Raw genomic sequence first — 14724 nt, 5'->3', positions numbered from 1 at the left:
TTGAAATTCTGAGTATCTCAGGTTATTATCTGTGATTCCTCTGCACTGCACAACTTACAGATATCTACATAGATTTTGCAATAAAAGCAGCAAGTGATGTTACCCTTGAAAATGCCTAAAAATTGAATTGTTTCATGTTGAACAAGTCATTTCATTCAAATTAAAATCAGCGTTTATTCTAGTTCAGTGTAGGTCTGTTTGGAAATAAACAAGAATAACTGAAGGTCTAACACAACTAAGCAAAGGAGACTTACTGCCTTTGTGATACAGGAATTCATTCCTGTTCCACAGAGTGAGAGTATTTTTCTTAGGAATGACAGCAGACACTCTAAACCTTCCAAATGAATCCCACAGATTTCAGAAAGCCAATGATTGTGCAGATGATTGGGCAAGACACATTTGAGAAGTAACAAAATTTAAGTTTAAAGATGATACTTTTTTAGAAGTAGGCATTTATTTAGAAATGTTTAACCTGAGTATACTAAATTTATTTATTGTTTTCCCATACTGACAGTACTTTGGCATTACTATTGTACTTTTAATACTGTACTTTTGGAAAGGAATAAATACTAAGATAATACAAGCCCATGCTACCTAAATACTGAGAACAGCCATAAGAACAGTTAATGGAGTTAAATTACTGCAGTAAAATCTCTGTTAAAAATGTAGAGAGAAAGTGCAAACAAACAGAAAAACAAATGAATACTTTTGATTCTGAGTCAACCTACGGTCTAGTAGGAGTCAAAGTCAAAATTTATATTTCAGGAAAAAGGAAAAGAACTACTTGTAACACTAACTCAGCAGAGCGGTTGGATTTTGTTTGAAAATACTAGCCCTTATTAGGAAATCTCCTGGAAGATGAGTTACTGGAACTGAATTATGTTTCTATTAAGGGTACTGAATTCCTCAGCTAGACGGCAACAGTAAATAAAAGAGAGCATGCTTACATTCATTCAATAGTTTCAAAGAATTAAGTGTCATTACCAGAACAAAGAGTTCCTCTTAGAAAAATAATCAGGCCTTATTCTTTGTTTTTAATATTATCCTTCATCATTGTTCTTTTTCCACTTCCTGCAGCAACAGGTAGGTGCATTAGGAGCTCTTGCTGCTTTCAGTGGGGTGTTCTTTGCTTTGGGTTGCAAGGTCTAGAGCTCCAATCCTGTAAGGTCTGTAAGGTCCTGGCTGCTGCACTATATATATATATTTAGATTGCTTGAAAGGAAAAATACTTCTTTGTGTCAATCTCCATTCTTCTTTTTGTGTAACTGAGTTGTAGTTCTTTCTCATGGAACACAGATTACGCAAAGCAAACTCTAATGTACTGCATGGTGCAAAATAACAAACCAGACAGGGAAGACACTTGTTGAGGTAATGCTGAGCAGCAAGGTGAGACTAATGAGTGAGAAGCAGAAAGGACCACAACAGTTCCACCAGGTACAGAAAGTTGTTTCTCAAAGGAATGCAGTCTAATTTTGAAGAAAAGATCTGCAAAGTGTGCAGACATGACAGCAAAATGGAGGTATCAGTAAGAAGCTCATGTTTAAGTGCTACATATTTTTGCAGAGTTGAATATCCAATGCAAACAAATGCTTTGGAAATGCTTTTCTACAGCACTGTAAAGAAAGAAATGAATTACAGAAGGATAAACTAAGCCTGTAAGGCAACTGCGCAGCTGTACGACTTCTTAATTCTAATATCTAAGATAATTTTCTGAATCTACAATTAGAAAATTTAAGATCTTGCAGTATTTTATTTGGCTGAACAGGAAATGGGAAATAAATAAACAAAATAAACAAACCAGCAAAAAAATGACGAGTATCAGAAAGGGCATCCTATGAAAATGGTGACAATTTTATGCTACACAGCAGAAAAAAAATAGGGCTGCTTCATCTCTACTATGTTAAATTCTCTGAGAGGTTTAAGATAACTTTCTCCTGTTTTGACACTTAAAAATTTCATTATAATTTCTAGACAAACTTTACTCATTACTAATTTATACTCAATTGTTCTTATGCCACAGTTCCTGATAGCATTGCCCTTTTGCTTCAAAAACATTTTTTGCTTTTTTGATGTCCACCCACATTGCATTTCTACACAACAATCATATCCCTGTTCAACCTTCACGTTTATAGGCTGATCAAATCAGGCAATAAATCATTCTTCAGGGTTTCTATTCCCACAAACATCCTGCATTCATTTTCCTGAAGGTTGAGACACCAGTATTCCAGATGAGCCATCATTTGTGCCCCTTTCAATTAACTTAGCATTTTCTTAGCTGTCCAAGGAAAAACCTTCCCTGATACATCTAGGGTAGCATTTGCCTTTTACTTGGCCAGAGCTTATAAACAGTGTATATTCACTCTGTGTTTTTATTATATCCATCTCTTCCACCTACATTCCTTCTACATGACAAGTCTTCCACACTACATCTGGAAATCTTCATTAGTCATTCTGAAAAGACTGACCTTGCAATCTGCATTACCACATTTTATCCAAGTTCTGTTACTCTGGTCCTTGAGTTCATCAGTCCTTCCCCCGTATCACCTGGAAGTGATGTTCTTTCCAAACCAGTATCATCAGCATATTCTAGCAGCACATGCATCATCTCTCTTTAAAATATTAACAAAATCTGACTGTGGATTTTGTCTCAGAAACTCAACCAGGCAGCACTCTTTGACTGTCATTTTAAGAAAACTAGCTTATGCCTTCCTCTTAACCAGTATCTTCCATGATCTCCAGTATTCCTTAGTAATCTCCAAGTTCTACCTCTACTCTAATTAAAAGAATGACTTACTCCAGTTTAAATAAAACTAGTCTACTGAACTTGCCTAAAAATCATCTTTCTTATCAAACAAATACAATTTTCTAAGTATATTTATTTAATAACTAATATTGAAATAAACTCAGAGGCCGAAAGTTAAAAGAAACATGCTCAGAAATGCATTCTTATATATTTTTTTGTAATTGAGACTCAATCAATGAAAAGTAATTTGGGAAAAAAACCCAGACTGCTAGAAGTAAAGTTTGTTAAGATCTTGTAAAAAATAACAGTATTATTTTTCAGATCTCCCTTCCTTATGGAAGGAAGAAAGGGCTTTTCTGAGATGGAAAAAAAACAACAACCTCCCTTCCCTCAGAAGTCTTCACCCTTCTGTACATTTCATTTTGGATTTATTATCTGCTTTATCTGCACTAATTGCTACACTGAAATGCATGAAATCCCCTGTTGTATCATAAAACTACAACAAGATGGACAAAATATTATCTCTGCTTGTGTTATCAAATGAAAAACTGATTTTTTTTCTGGCAGTATCTACTCTGAAATTACGTAGCTCTGAACTTGAAAGATTCTTTTTTATTTTTTAATTAATTTTCATGGTATCCAGGCAATCTTATTTTTATCACAATGTAGTGGTGCTTCCTAACAGTCCAGCTGTTAAGGGCTGAAAACACAGCTAGTTCACGTGCCCATTCGCCTTAGGAATTTGATAGCCCAGCAGGCAATTGTATCAGAGTGAGTATTTCACTGAGATGTGATACTACCCAATCTCTAGTAGCAAGATGGTGAAGGTACAGTGGCAGAATGTTTGCAAACCACTTTATGGACTTTAGAAGAACAAGAAAAAGTGTGCTTCTGACAGCAGATGACCTTTATGAACCCCCATCTGTTGACAGGGTAAGAAAGCAAATACTAGGAGATTTGGGACAGATGGGTATATTTCTTTTTATGAGCAATTGATCTTTTCTTTTTCTTCACAGGTGATGCCTCTATCATTGCCTCTACCCACCCAGAAGTGCATTATTATGTCTCTATGGTACAAATTCTTCAATAAAACTTCTACCTCATTAGTTTGCAGCTTCTATTTCAAAAAAGCGAATAGCAAATCAAAACGCTGTATCAACAATATCAACCTAAGTCACTTATTGGTTAGGAAATTGTGAGAATATAATACAAGTTGAATTAAAATAAAACTGCACAAAACATATTTGGAACTGTTTTTATGCTTACAGGTCTTTGGTGTGGGTTGTTTCTTTTTTCATTTACTCGTGATAGTACAAGAAAAAAATGGTTTGTCATCATAAATACTGCCTGCAGATTACAACCATTTTTCTATAAACTGTAAAATCTACTCAGTTTGTAGACACAACAAACAAATCTCACTAAGTAAGGATTCCCTTATTTCAATGAACAAAGAGTATTACAAAGTCTTGAACACAACTGGAAAGGTAGGTACATAATTGAAAGGTAATTTTCTTTGCAGATTTATGTAAGAATGAAAAGTAACCCTATCACTGACAGTCTTATAAGGCTCAAATTCAGAAGAAAAATATTTTCCAACAGCAGTGACCACTCACAGGCTCTCACACACAAATGTGCACTCGTCTTTTTTCACTGAAAAAAAGTCAATGCTTATAAAAAAATGCTACCTATTAGCAGTTTCATATACATTTCTACATTTGTATAAGACTAAATTCACACAGTATGCTGTATAAAATCCATAAAATGGATGCCAGCCCTTACTGACCATTTCTTCAAATGCAAAATCAAGACGGAAGTTAATTTTACTAGTTTTGGTGACAATAGTAAAAGGGAAGTTTGGATATTCATATTCCCCAGAAATTTGGAAACTTAGATTTTCAATAAATACCCAATCAGTTGCTTTATTTCTAATCTGTCATTTTGAGTTATCACAGAACTATTTTTAAAGATCTAGTTTATACTGTATCACCAAAACAGATTTTTTTTTCTTTTTTCTTGTGAGTGGCAGAAACATAAATTTAATTAGGTACAATATATTTATATTAATTACTTGTTTTTAGAGTCCTCCTCTACTTTTGTGCACCATAAGAAAGAAGGGAAGAGTGTCCCAGATTTATGCATGAGTATTTAGTCTCCAATAATGGATTTTCTTTGGAAAACCTATCAAGTCTACTGCGCATATTCTTATAAAAATACATATTAATTAATCTCTTGAATTTCTGACACAATTAAACAAGCAAACAAACAAAAAAGCTGACTAATGATACACGCCATATTTTACTGGCTCGTGTTATACCAGAGATAATACTGTTTGCCTAAGCCATTGTAAGGCAAAACAAATTTTATTTTCAACTCTATTTTGTAATCCAGAATAATTTGGTGTTTACACTTCATTGCAACTTCAGGTGCCCCACTCCTTGCAAACTTTCTACTTACATCAACCAACATTTGAAGAGCTACTGCAACTACTTGTGGAGAATGGGGACATCTGAGCTTTAATTAAATAATGTTAAAAAGAGTTCAGAAGTCACAGTTTAGATTTTAATTTAATTATTAACCCCACTAAGAAGTTTAAGCAGGGCAAATCATCCATAATTTGGCAGTTCCCTGTATCTTCCTCTTAATCTTACAACTTTGGCTCCTGGCTAGAGCTCTGGTACAGCAATTCCTGTTTCAAACAGATTAAGGAGCTAGAGAGGAATGCCAGATCAAATTACAAAAATACCCCATAAAGTAGTTAAAATATTTTGTTCTTTAGCAAGGGGAGTAAAATGACCACCTGAAATCCTTTCTTAACACTGCATCACCTTTTATAATCTAACAGGATGCATTTTTTTCTGATACATCTAAAATAAAAATAACAACTTACTGTGTACAGCTATCTGTATTCAAGGCTCAGATTCAAGTGAAGTGCTAATCATCTTACAGTGTTTGTGAGCAACACAGTATTAAAATTCTGGACTTCAAATAGGCCTGCTAGAGCTATCATTTAGTTCAACAGCATGATTATACACTTTATGGCTTAAAACTTCTAAGTGAGTACTGCAGATAAATATTGAAATCTTTTTGTTTAAGCTCACTCAGATTTGCATTTTGTAACACACTGCTCATCTGTCCATAAAACATAAGAAAAAGGAAAAATGATGAGATACTACTTACCTTAGTCTAGATTATCCTGACTATGTAAGAGGAGAGATGAGATGCTGTATACTTAAATTCTAAATTTGATGCTAGACTGAAGCTTTTTTTTTTTCTTTTTTTTTCTTTTTTTCCTTTTTCCCTTCACTTTCTTTTAGTAAGAAAGAACCCTTAGGGTCAGCTACTGTTCACGCTGAAGACAAGAGCTGAAGTCTTCATCAGAGTTCATTACAAGTAGGAATGGGACTTTAAAACATGCTTTTTTTTTTTTTTTTTTTTTTCTTTTTTCCTCCCATTTTTTATCTTTCTGAATGAACTGTTTTTGCCTTCAGGCTATGCAGATATTATGCTTTTAAGATCTCTGAAGTAGCACTGAAGAGTTGGAAGTCTTATGTTCCCAAGGAAGCATCATTTTCTAGCCTAATTTAGCTGAATTCACTGACCCTATTTTGCCAGTGTTGTTTTTAAAGAGAAATTATTGGCTTTACTCTTGGCTAACAAATCAAAGATTGCTTTTAAAATCACATTTTTTGGCACTAAAGGTACAACTTGCTATACAACTTACATAATTGATATTCATTTGGTTAGACTTCAGTTCCCTCATTTGCAATCAACGCTTCCACTATGAAAAAAATTCTATACATAAAAGGTTGCCCTTAGTCAAATGATTGTGCTCTACTTATACCCACAGATGATTCTTGGCATTTATTTGTGTACTTGTAAACAAGGCTTCTGAGATGAAAACACTTTTTGTTGATCAGGACAGAAAACTGTTACAGCGCATAGCTAAAAGGCATTTGCATATGGTTTCTTGTAGTTACCTAGTGATCAAAGAACATTAACATATCAGAAATTTTTTTCACAGTTGGAAAATCTTCTCTCAAGTGGACTATATCCAAATACATGTAACATAGATGCCACAGATGAAGAATGGTAAACCACATCTGGTGAGAGTCCTGCTTCCAAACAGCATGCGTTTTACTCACCTGTTTGGCTAAGTTGAGATGTGCTTCTGCTCCTTCGAGACACTATGGCAACCACTTTGGCACTAAGACTGGAACGCCTTTTCTTCCCACCTGTTCCAACCATGCCGACAGCTGTGTCCGACTGACTCCCATCATTGTGCTCCAGCTTATACATCTCTCCGCTCACACTTGTGCTCTTAGTGATTCTCCCTGAAGTCCCCATCCGTCTGCCTTGCATTTTAGGGGTAAATGTACTACATTTACAAAGTAAAAACAAACATGTTAATTTGATTGTGCAGCAGTGCTTTCAGAAGTCTTTTTTTTTTTTTTTTTTTTTTTTTTAATTAAAAAATTAATTGCAAGTTTAGATAATTTTTCTTCTTTTTGATTCACAAATATAAGGTTCATTTGGGTACTCCTCAGGATATATGATTCCAGTATTGTAATTTGTGCTTCAAGAGAAAAAGAGGAAGTGATTGCTTTCCCAATAGCTTATCAGAGTGACACAGGCAACACTGAAAAGGCATGTGTAATCTTCCTGCATATATCCCCAGAATACAGAAAGCAATAATTTTAGTGCCAAAGTGTCATGGTTTTGCAATTTTGTAATTTTGCTATCAGTATTCCACATCATAACATCATGTTAAGCATAGATAATTTTGACGAATCTGCTGCTCACAGAAAGAAGACTACATGTCCCAGGGAGCACCACGGTCAGTCATATTCTGTATTCCGATATAGTATTTAGTAAAATAGTGTGCCTCCTTAGATCGCTGCCGCTGTATTTATTTCCTTTTCCCTGTTTTCTTTTCCTTCTGGGCCAGTGGCCTGCGGGCCGACTGCCCCCCTGTCTTGGGTGCAGGTAGATTTTAGGCTAACCCACGACACAAAGAGAATGAATGTGAGCCTAGAGTATATACGTTGGTTAATACACGTGTCTTATAGGCACTAAAGGCTTAAGAATTTGTAGATATGAAGTAACAATCTTACGTAATATCATATTTGAAGGAAAGAAGAGATAATATAACACATATGGTTTTGTACGTTTACACTCTCTCATTTTAAAGGTAAGTGCAAAAATTGCAGTACGAAGGCAAAATAAAGGTGAGGTAAAGAACTAATAACCCATCAGAACTTTTCCCTCTCAAGTTGTTGTTTTTGAAAAAAACTTAGAAACTTGAGACTGTGGTGATGTCTAGCTTTCCTCAAACCAATCAGTAAGTGAAAAGTTGGCAAGCAAGATGGATATATTACAGAAAGAAACAAAGTTGCATACAGTTAGCATGACAGCATAAAACTTTTTCTGTCATGAAGTCAAGCTATTAGAGACCAATTATCTTGAGGAACATAAATACCCTTTACTTGAATTTATATTAAATAAACGATGCCCCTAATATAGTAGAGATGCTTACTAAATATACTGTCTCTTAAAGTTGTAGAGGACACTAAATTATGATATTTTTTGTTGTTGTTCACAAAACTCAATAAACTCACATTTACACATTATCTAAGCTAGCAGCTGAAACCATTTGTTGATTAGGCATAGATAATTCCTTTCCACCTTGGATTTTATTGCCTATTTCTGTTATGCTGATGATATCTTCTATTCAAAGCTGAGTGTAGCATTTTTTCCCCACTTTGGGCCATGGAGTCTTTTGTCACTTCTTTAACTTGACAATATTCCAGTAAGAGAGAGGGAAGAAACTGAAAATACTTCTGTTGAAAGCATCTGTTGATATTTAACATTATCCATATTGACATACAGTATATTGAAATACTGTTTTATAGAATGTATAATTTAGAGAAAAAAAAATTACAGCACCTACCCTGCAGTTAAAGAAATAATTGTTTATAATACTATTGAGTTTGATGTGCTAATCAAGCATTTATGGATATAATAAATACTGATCCTATCATATTATTATGCCATCTACACATTTCAAGAGTATTCTTTAACTGCAATGCTCTCATCTCACGTTAGTTATTGATAATAGTTTAGGGGACAATGATGTCCACCAATTGAGAAATAGAAGTTGATACTATCATAATTTAAAGAAAATCCAATTTTTGATCTAATAGTTTTCTAATTCAAGGGCTAAGAATACCTCCTGACTAACAGCTAAATCACTTTTTTCGAAGATGTATATACGTTTCAATTTTCATTGTTTTGAACAGACAGAGGAACTAAAAAATTCACCTTAAAAAGACTGAAGTATTTGGAATTCAGATCCTTGTGCTTGTTTTTACCATAAAATACCAAGCTTCACTTTCCTAAGGAATATTTGCTAGTGTACTTCTAGGGGGGTTGGGGGGGAAGTCACTAGTTTACTCGAAACAGAATTAACTGGGTAGGAGCAGAATCCCAAGTTGTTCAGTACTTCTAGTTGTTGTAACTGAGCAAACAGGGAAAAAGATTAAGCTTCCTTCCATTCACCTAATTCCTGGGCTAGTTTATTACTTGACATTAATTAGAACACTATCAAAAGAACAGGCATTCAAAATTCAGCCTTCTAATACTGTCTAATTGAATACCTTTAGAAAACTATATTTTTCTATTCCATTACTGGCTATCACTTGGAGGCACAGCTCCTAGCTCATCTTTAACCACATCTGTTACTTTAATCACTATGCTCAGGGTCTAATTTATAAAGCACAGAGAAGCAGAAGACCTGCAAGAATTTACAGATACTCTTTTGCACTTAAACCTTCCAATAAAATACCAATTTTTTCTTTTTCTTTACTTGTCTTTCTGGGAATACTGACACATTCATTTAAATGTGCAGGCTAAAATTGGTAAATTATTAAGTTATACTGTCAATTTAAATCTAGTTACAACATAACAGATAAAGTAAATGAATATAAATTTCCATAGGAGGGTAACTATCACTGGCATGGTAACATCATGTATGTTACATTGTTATACTGGTTATTGGTGCATCTATCTTACATCTGGAACTCTCTTTCAGAAGTATTAGAACAGCATGTACTCATAATTTAAATTCAGGATAGTCCAAATATATTTTGTTTTCCTACAGCTCCCGCTTTTTTTATACAGCATAAAATTCAGTTTTCTCTCTCTTGGTTGGTTACTACTTCAGTGCCATGCATGATACCTTATGAGGAATGAAACAATTGAATAGTAGCTGTAATTCAATGTAAGTATTTTAAGTTTGTTCCAAAGTTCATGCCGGTGCTTCTTATGTGTCCTTTGCTTATGTTTAGTTCTACAGATATGAAAATTATTTCTACGCAGGGGACATGATAGGAGGATTATATTTTTTTTCCTGCCACAAGAGGTAAATTTAACAAAATCAGCAAAATATGGTTTAATTTCCAAACAGGCACAGATATAGAACATGAAAAAGAAAAAATCACATTACTACTATTTTTGTATCTGAAGTATAACACTGAATTGATCCTTGCCCCGACACCAGTGAAGGAGCACGGCCGTACCCCGGGTGCCCGGAACTGTCCTTCAGCACCACGCGTGAGGTCCGCCGGGTCACCCGCGCAGGATGGGTGGCCATTGTTCCCCTACAAAGCACAGAATGCTCACGTTTTTCTGCCATAATACTCTCAGTTGAGACGTGTCGCATCTCATGTGCTATCTGTCTTAGACAAGGTGAAAGACTGTATTTATGTGTCAGCAGTAACAATCGTTGAAGATGACAGTATATTCAATTTTGCTAGCTGCCTATATCTGAAAGTTGTACCTCACTCTTGTCTACGAGGATAAAGAATGAATCTCCAAGATAAATAACTCATTCAAAGAGTAGTCTGAATTACAAGCTGACAGAAAATTTAACTGTAAAGTAAGTTCTATGAAATGAACACAGTGCAAGGACAGAATGGAATACATTTGCTTATATTAAAGTACAGCACACAAATATATAAAACTTAAAGCCAATTGCATGTATTATATCGCTACATATCTTTCTATATACAGATATCTAATGCAGAAAACAGATAGCAAAAATTATTTGGATTTAGAAGGTTATTACAGAGACGCACAGTTTTGCACTAACAATGTAGAGTATATGCCAGTGGTACGTATCATCTGAAAAACAAAGAAAGTAAGAAACAGGAAGTGAGAGCAAACTTTGCCCCTAAACTCACCTATATAAAATCCCAAAGTGAATCCTTCCAGGGAAAAAAATCTTAAGTGATTAGCCACTGCTAAAATAATAGTATTTTCTTCATTATCTTAGGCTCATTGATGGCTTACAAAACATATACTTTTTAAGTGTTTATTTTCTTAAGCACTCATTTTTTACCTCATCCATTTTTCCAATAATGCAAGCCATGAATAAATAAATAATCCTCTGTATTTCCCGAGGTACTGATGATATTGTAACATAAGTTTCTTCCACAAAATTGCAGTAACTTGAATCTTTAGATAAAATCCCTGGCCTACATAATCACAAGCTACTGAATTCCCTCTCTGTTCTACTGAATGCAGAATCACGTACAAATTCTTCGCCTCTCTGGCATCCTTCTGCAATGAGGTAACTCATGAATACTAATAACCTCCTAAACATATAATAGTTGTGGACCAAATGGAAGATGAGCAATCCTTTAATAATGGGGAACATTACATTTCTAAAAATAACCTACATCTTGTTATTAGTATTAAATGATATATAATTTATAAATCCAAACTCAAAATTACCTATCCACAAATTGTTCTGTCAGTCTTAGAATATATTGTCATATTTACCTATGATAAACGATGTTACTGTAAGATTAATTACTATACAATTTATTCCATAAATCGTATGTGGTGCTTTACAAACCAAGGGACAAACACATATCCCTATTCAAATTCTCTCAGAAAACTTTAAGACTACAAAGTTAGTTGATTCAAGGAAATAATCATTTTCAACAGTCTGTACCAACTGCAACTACATATTAATCTAACTTGTACATCAATCATATATTATATCCATAAAATAACTTTTAGAATTACAAATCACAAATTACTTTGTTCTGCTGTAAAATCTCTACATTAGGGTTCTGCTGGTGTATAGCTGAAATTGCCACCTGTAAATTATATCTGTTCTTGACAATATTCCTGCTTCTCAGCAACATAAATATTTCCTTCGAAATTACAGTCTCAGCTCCATTGTGTTCACTGTGTAACTCACACTGTGGTAAGGGTGGGGAAAACTTCATTACAGTAGTCTCTGGGAGCCTAACTGATTCACATCCTACTTTGGAATATCAGGAAATTTCTACATTGGAATATAATAAATCTGCATTCTGGAAATGCTCAAGGAACACATGAAACAGTGAACTGCAAGCTTCACAGCTCATGAGGATTTGTATTTTCTCCATGGAATGAAAGAATAATAGTTCTAAAAGTATTTTTCAACACCAGAGGATCTGAGCAGGTTTTCTAATAACACTTCAGCAAGCACAGAAGTTGTCTCTGCTTGCAGGAATCTATGTGTCTGTCTGAAGAGCCATGACATTACCAGCCTGAAGCCAGCAAATAATATAAGTCATAAAATGAAACCAATACAAAAGTAGTCAGCATTTGCTCAGGGTTAAGGATGGCTATTACTGCTGCTGTGGACAGGCTAATGGAATCAAAGGGCAAATAGCTCAGCTGACTCAAACTTGATTGCTAACAGAGTTGTATATACTAAATTCAAGAGTATCAAATCTAGAAAGCACATAAATGTTAAATCTGTATCAAGAAATTTGGTAATGTGATTATGACATAAAAAAATGTGCAGTTTTTTATGCTCAGCACTAAATTGAGAAAACTTCTTTCAGCAGAAAGAAGGCTGAATTCATCATTTTTTCTTTCTTCGTATAACATTCAGCGTGTTATTCACTCTCTTACGACATGCTGTATATTGCAACTCCCACTAAAGGTACTGAAGTATCTGTGACCTTTTCTGACTAAAAAGGCTAAATTCCAGATATAAATGACTTACTAGTCCTTTACAGAAGTAGATAGCAATAGACAATAGATACAAAATATGGATCCTAGAATTCTTGATCCTAGAATGGAGGAGGAAAATCTAAAAGGCTAAATGCAATGACAAGAATAACAAACAAAGTATAGAAGTCTCAGCCTTGGCAAAAACTATTTTTCCAGATTTCTTCACTCTAAAAGTAACATGTACTGCCTGTTAAAAATGTTTCAGGGCAATGTTCCTACAATACAAGTTTGTATTTTATCTTAATCAATGGCAGTAATGAAATGAAAAACTAGTTACAAGCATTTTCACATTTTTTTCAAATCATTAAATTGCTGGTAAAGTGACAGTTTCTTTGAAAGACAAAGTACAATTAGACAATAAAAATGCATAAGCAGTACTTTATATTAGATATTTCTTGCACAGATGTTCTGAAGGGATTGAAGACTCCATCTCCCTCCCTCTCTGACAGTGGCATAAAGCAGTTTATAATGACAGATTAAAAAAAAAAAAAAAAAAGTATTTAGTTAATACATATTCAGAACATTAATTACTCTGGCTTCACCTTGGTCTTATACAGAAACGTCCTCAGAACCAGACATTTCCATCTGCAATATGCTGTTTGGGGGTAAAAAGGATGCATAATTTTATTTTTAAGCAGCTTAGCTTAACTGTTTTAATTTGTTATGCCTCCACATTAACCATTTGGTGGATACTGTCCTCTCAAGGAGATAAGGAAAACACACTAATATTGCACCGTAACATAGTAAACAGATTTTCTTCACTTTGAAAAGTTTTCATGTCTGACTGAAAGATGTCAATGAGGTAATCCTTTTATTAAGCACAAACTGTTTTCTACCTTTGAATACCTGTACACATTTCAGAAAACAGCATCTTCTTATCCTAATTATCAAGACTTAGAAGACATCAACAATGAAAATACCAAAAGATTTTCTATCACACTGTGTTGATGCATTTACTTGTAATTCCCATTGCCAATTAGACTGTTTCATAAACACTTCATCTCCTGGCTAGAGGCAGAAAGTCTGTATTTTCCAGGAAATTTCCTTCTATTACCTACTCTGGAACTGGAAAAGTCAAATCAACTGTCCATGATGCAGGAAGGCTACACTGTCTGAGCTGGCAACCAGGCAAGATGCAAGGCAAGGTAATCTGACTGGAGTGAGATGGACAGCAATCCTTGGAAGGAAAAAGACTGGTTCTCTGAAGAAGGAACATACGAAAACTTCGGGAATATATTCTTCTCAAGGCTTTAAAATCCCTGAGGCTGAATGTAAGCCTTTCCAGCGTATCATCACAAATATTTATTACATTATCTCAAGAGATGGTCGATTTCTCTTTTATATCAACAAAACACTATTCCCTCGTTCTTCAGAGAAATTGCTTTTTCAATGCCATTCATCAAGTACTGTAACTGAAACTTAGCAAACACTTAAACAATTCAATCCTTTACTGTGTAATTGTGTTAAGCTAACAAAAATTTTAAAGAACTTATTGTGTTTTTTGCCCCAAACTTTTCATGTGATAAGGGGACTGAATCCACAGCACTAAGCCAGAATAAACTCAGATATAAGAGGCAGAATACAATCACTAATGAAAACTCATTTGAAGAGATTTGTCCATCATCACATAAAAACTCTAGGACAGAAACCTGAAGAGATTCACTTGCCAGAGCAGTAATTATCTACCTGAGCCAGAAGACCATTTTTCTCTTCTTACCACTCCCCATCCTCCTCAACCTCTAAATATATTCTAGCTTCTGTAAAAAAAAGGTTTTAAAAAAGGACTGTCTCTACATGTACAGTCTACATTTATCCCTGGGATAGGCCCATAACATGTGCTGACTAAAGAAATTTCTGCAGAGAGAGATGTGAAAGTAATTGAATGAATCTGCCTACACACACAAAAGAAA

At 34.5% G+C, this 14724-nt stretch overlaps 1 protein-coding gene across 50 annotated transcripts in view; it reads right to left on the bottom strand.

The window, feature by feature from the left end:
- RIMS1 (regulating synaptic membrane exocytosis 1) overlaps positions 1 to 14724 on the bottom strand; it is a 294338-nt gene that overhangs the window by 30602 nt on the left and 249012 nt on the right. For 34 of the 50 annotated variants that reach the window (XM_072330773.1, XM_072330720.1, XM_072330723.1 and 31 more), the window contains one exon: positions 6886 to 7118. The exons of the other annotated variants lie outside the window; for them this stretch is intronic. In XM_072330773.1, the coding sequence (XP_072186874.1) occupies positions 6886 to 7118 (233 nt within the window). The remainder of the gene's footprint in view (positions 1 to 6885; positions 7119 to 14724) is intronic. 50 annotated transcript variants of the gene reach the window in all.

This window comes from Excalfactoria chinensis, chromosome 3 (assembly GCF_039878825.1).
Source record: "Excalfactoria chinensis isolate bCotChi1 chromosome 3, bCotChi1.hap2, whole genome shotgun sequence".
Taxonomy (NCBI): domain Eukaryota; kingdom Metazoa; phylum Chordata; class Aves; order Galliformes; family Phasianidae; genus Excalfactoria; species Excalfactoria chinensis.
Note: the sequence above shows the minus strand (reverse complement) of the source record. Positions and strands in the feature narration are given on the sequence as shown.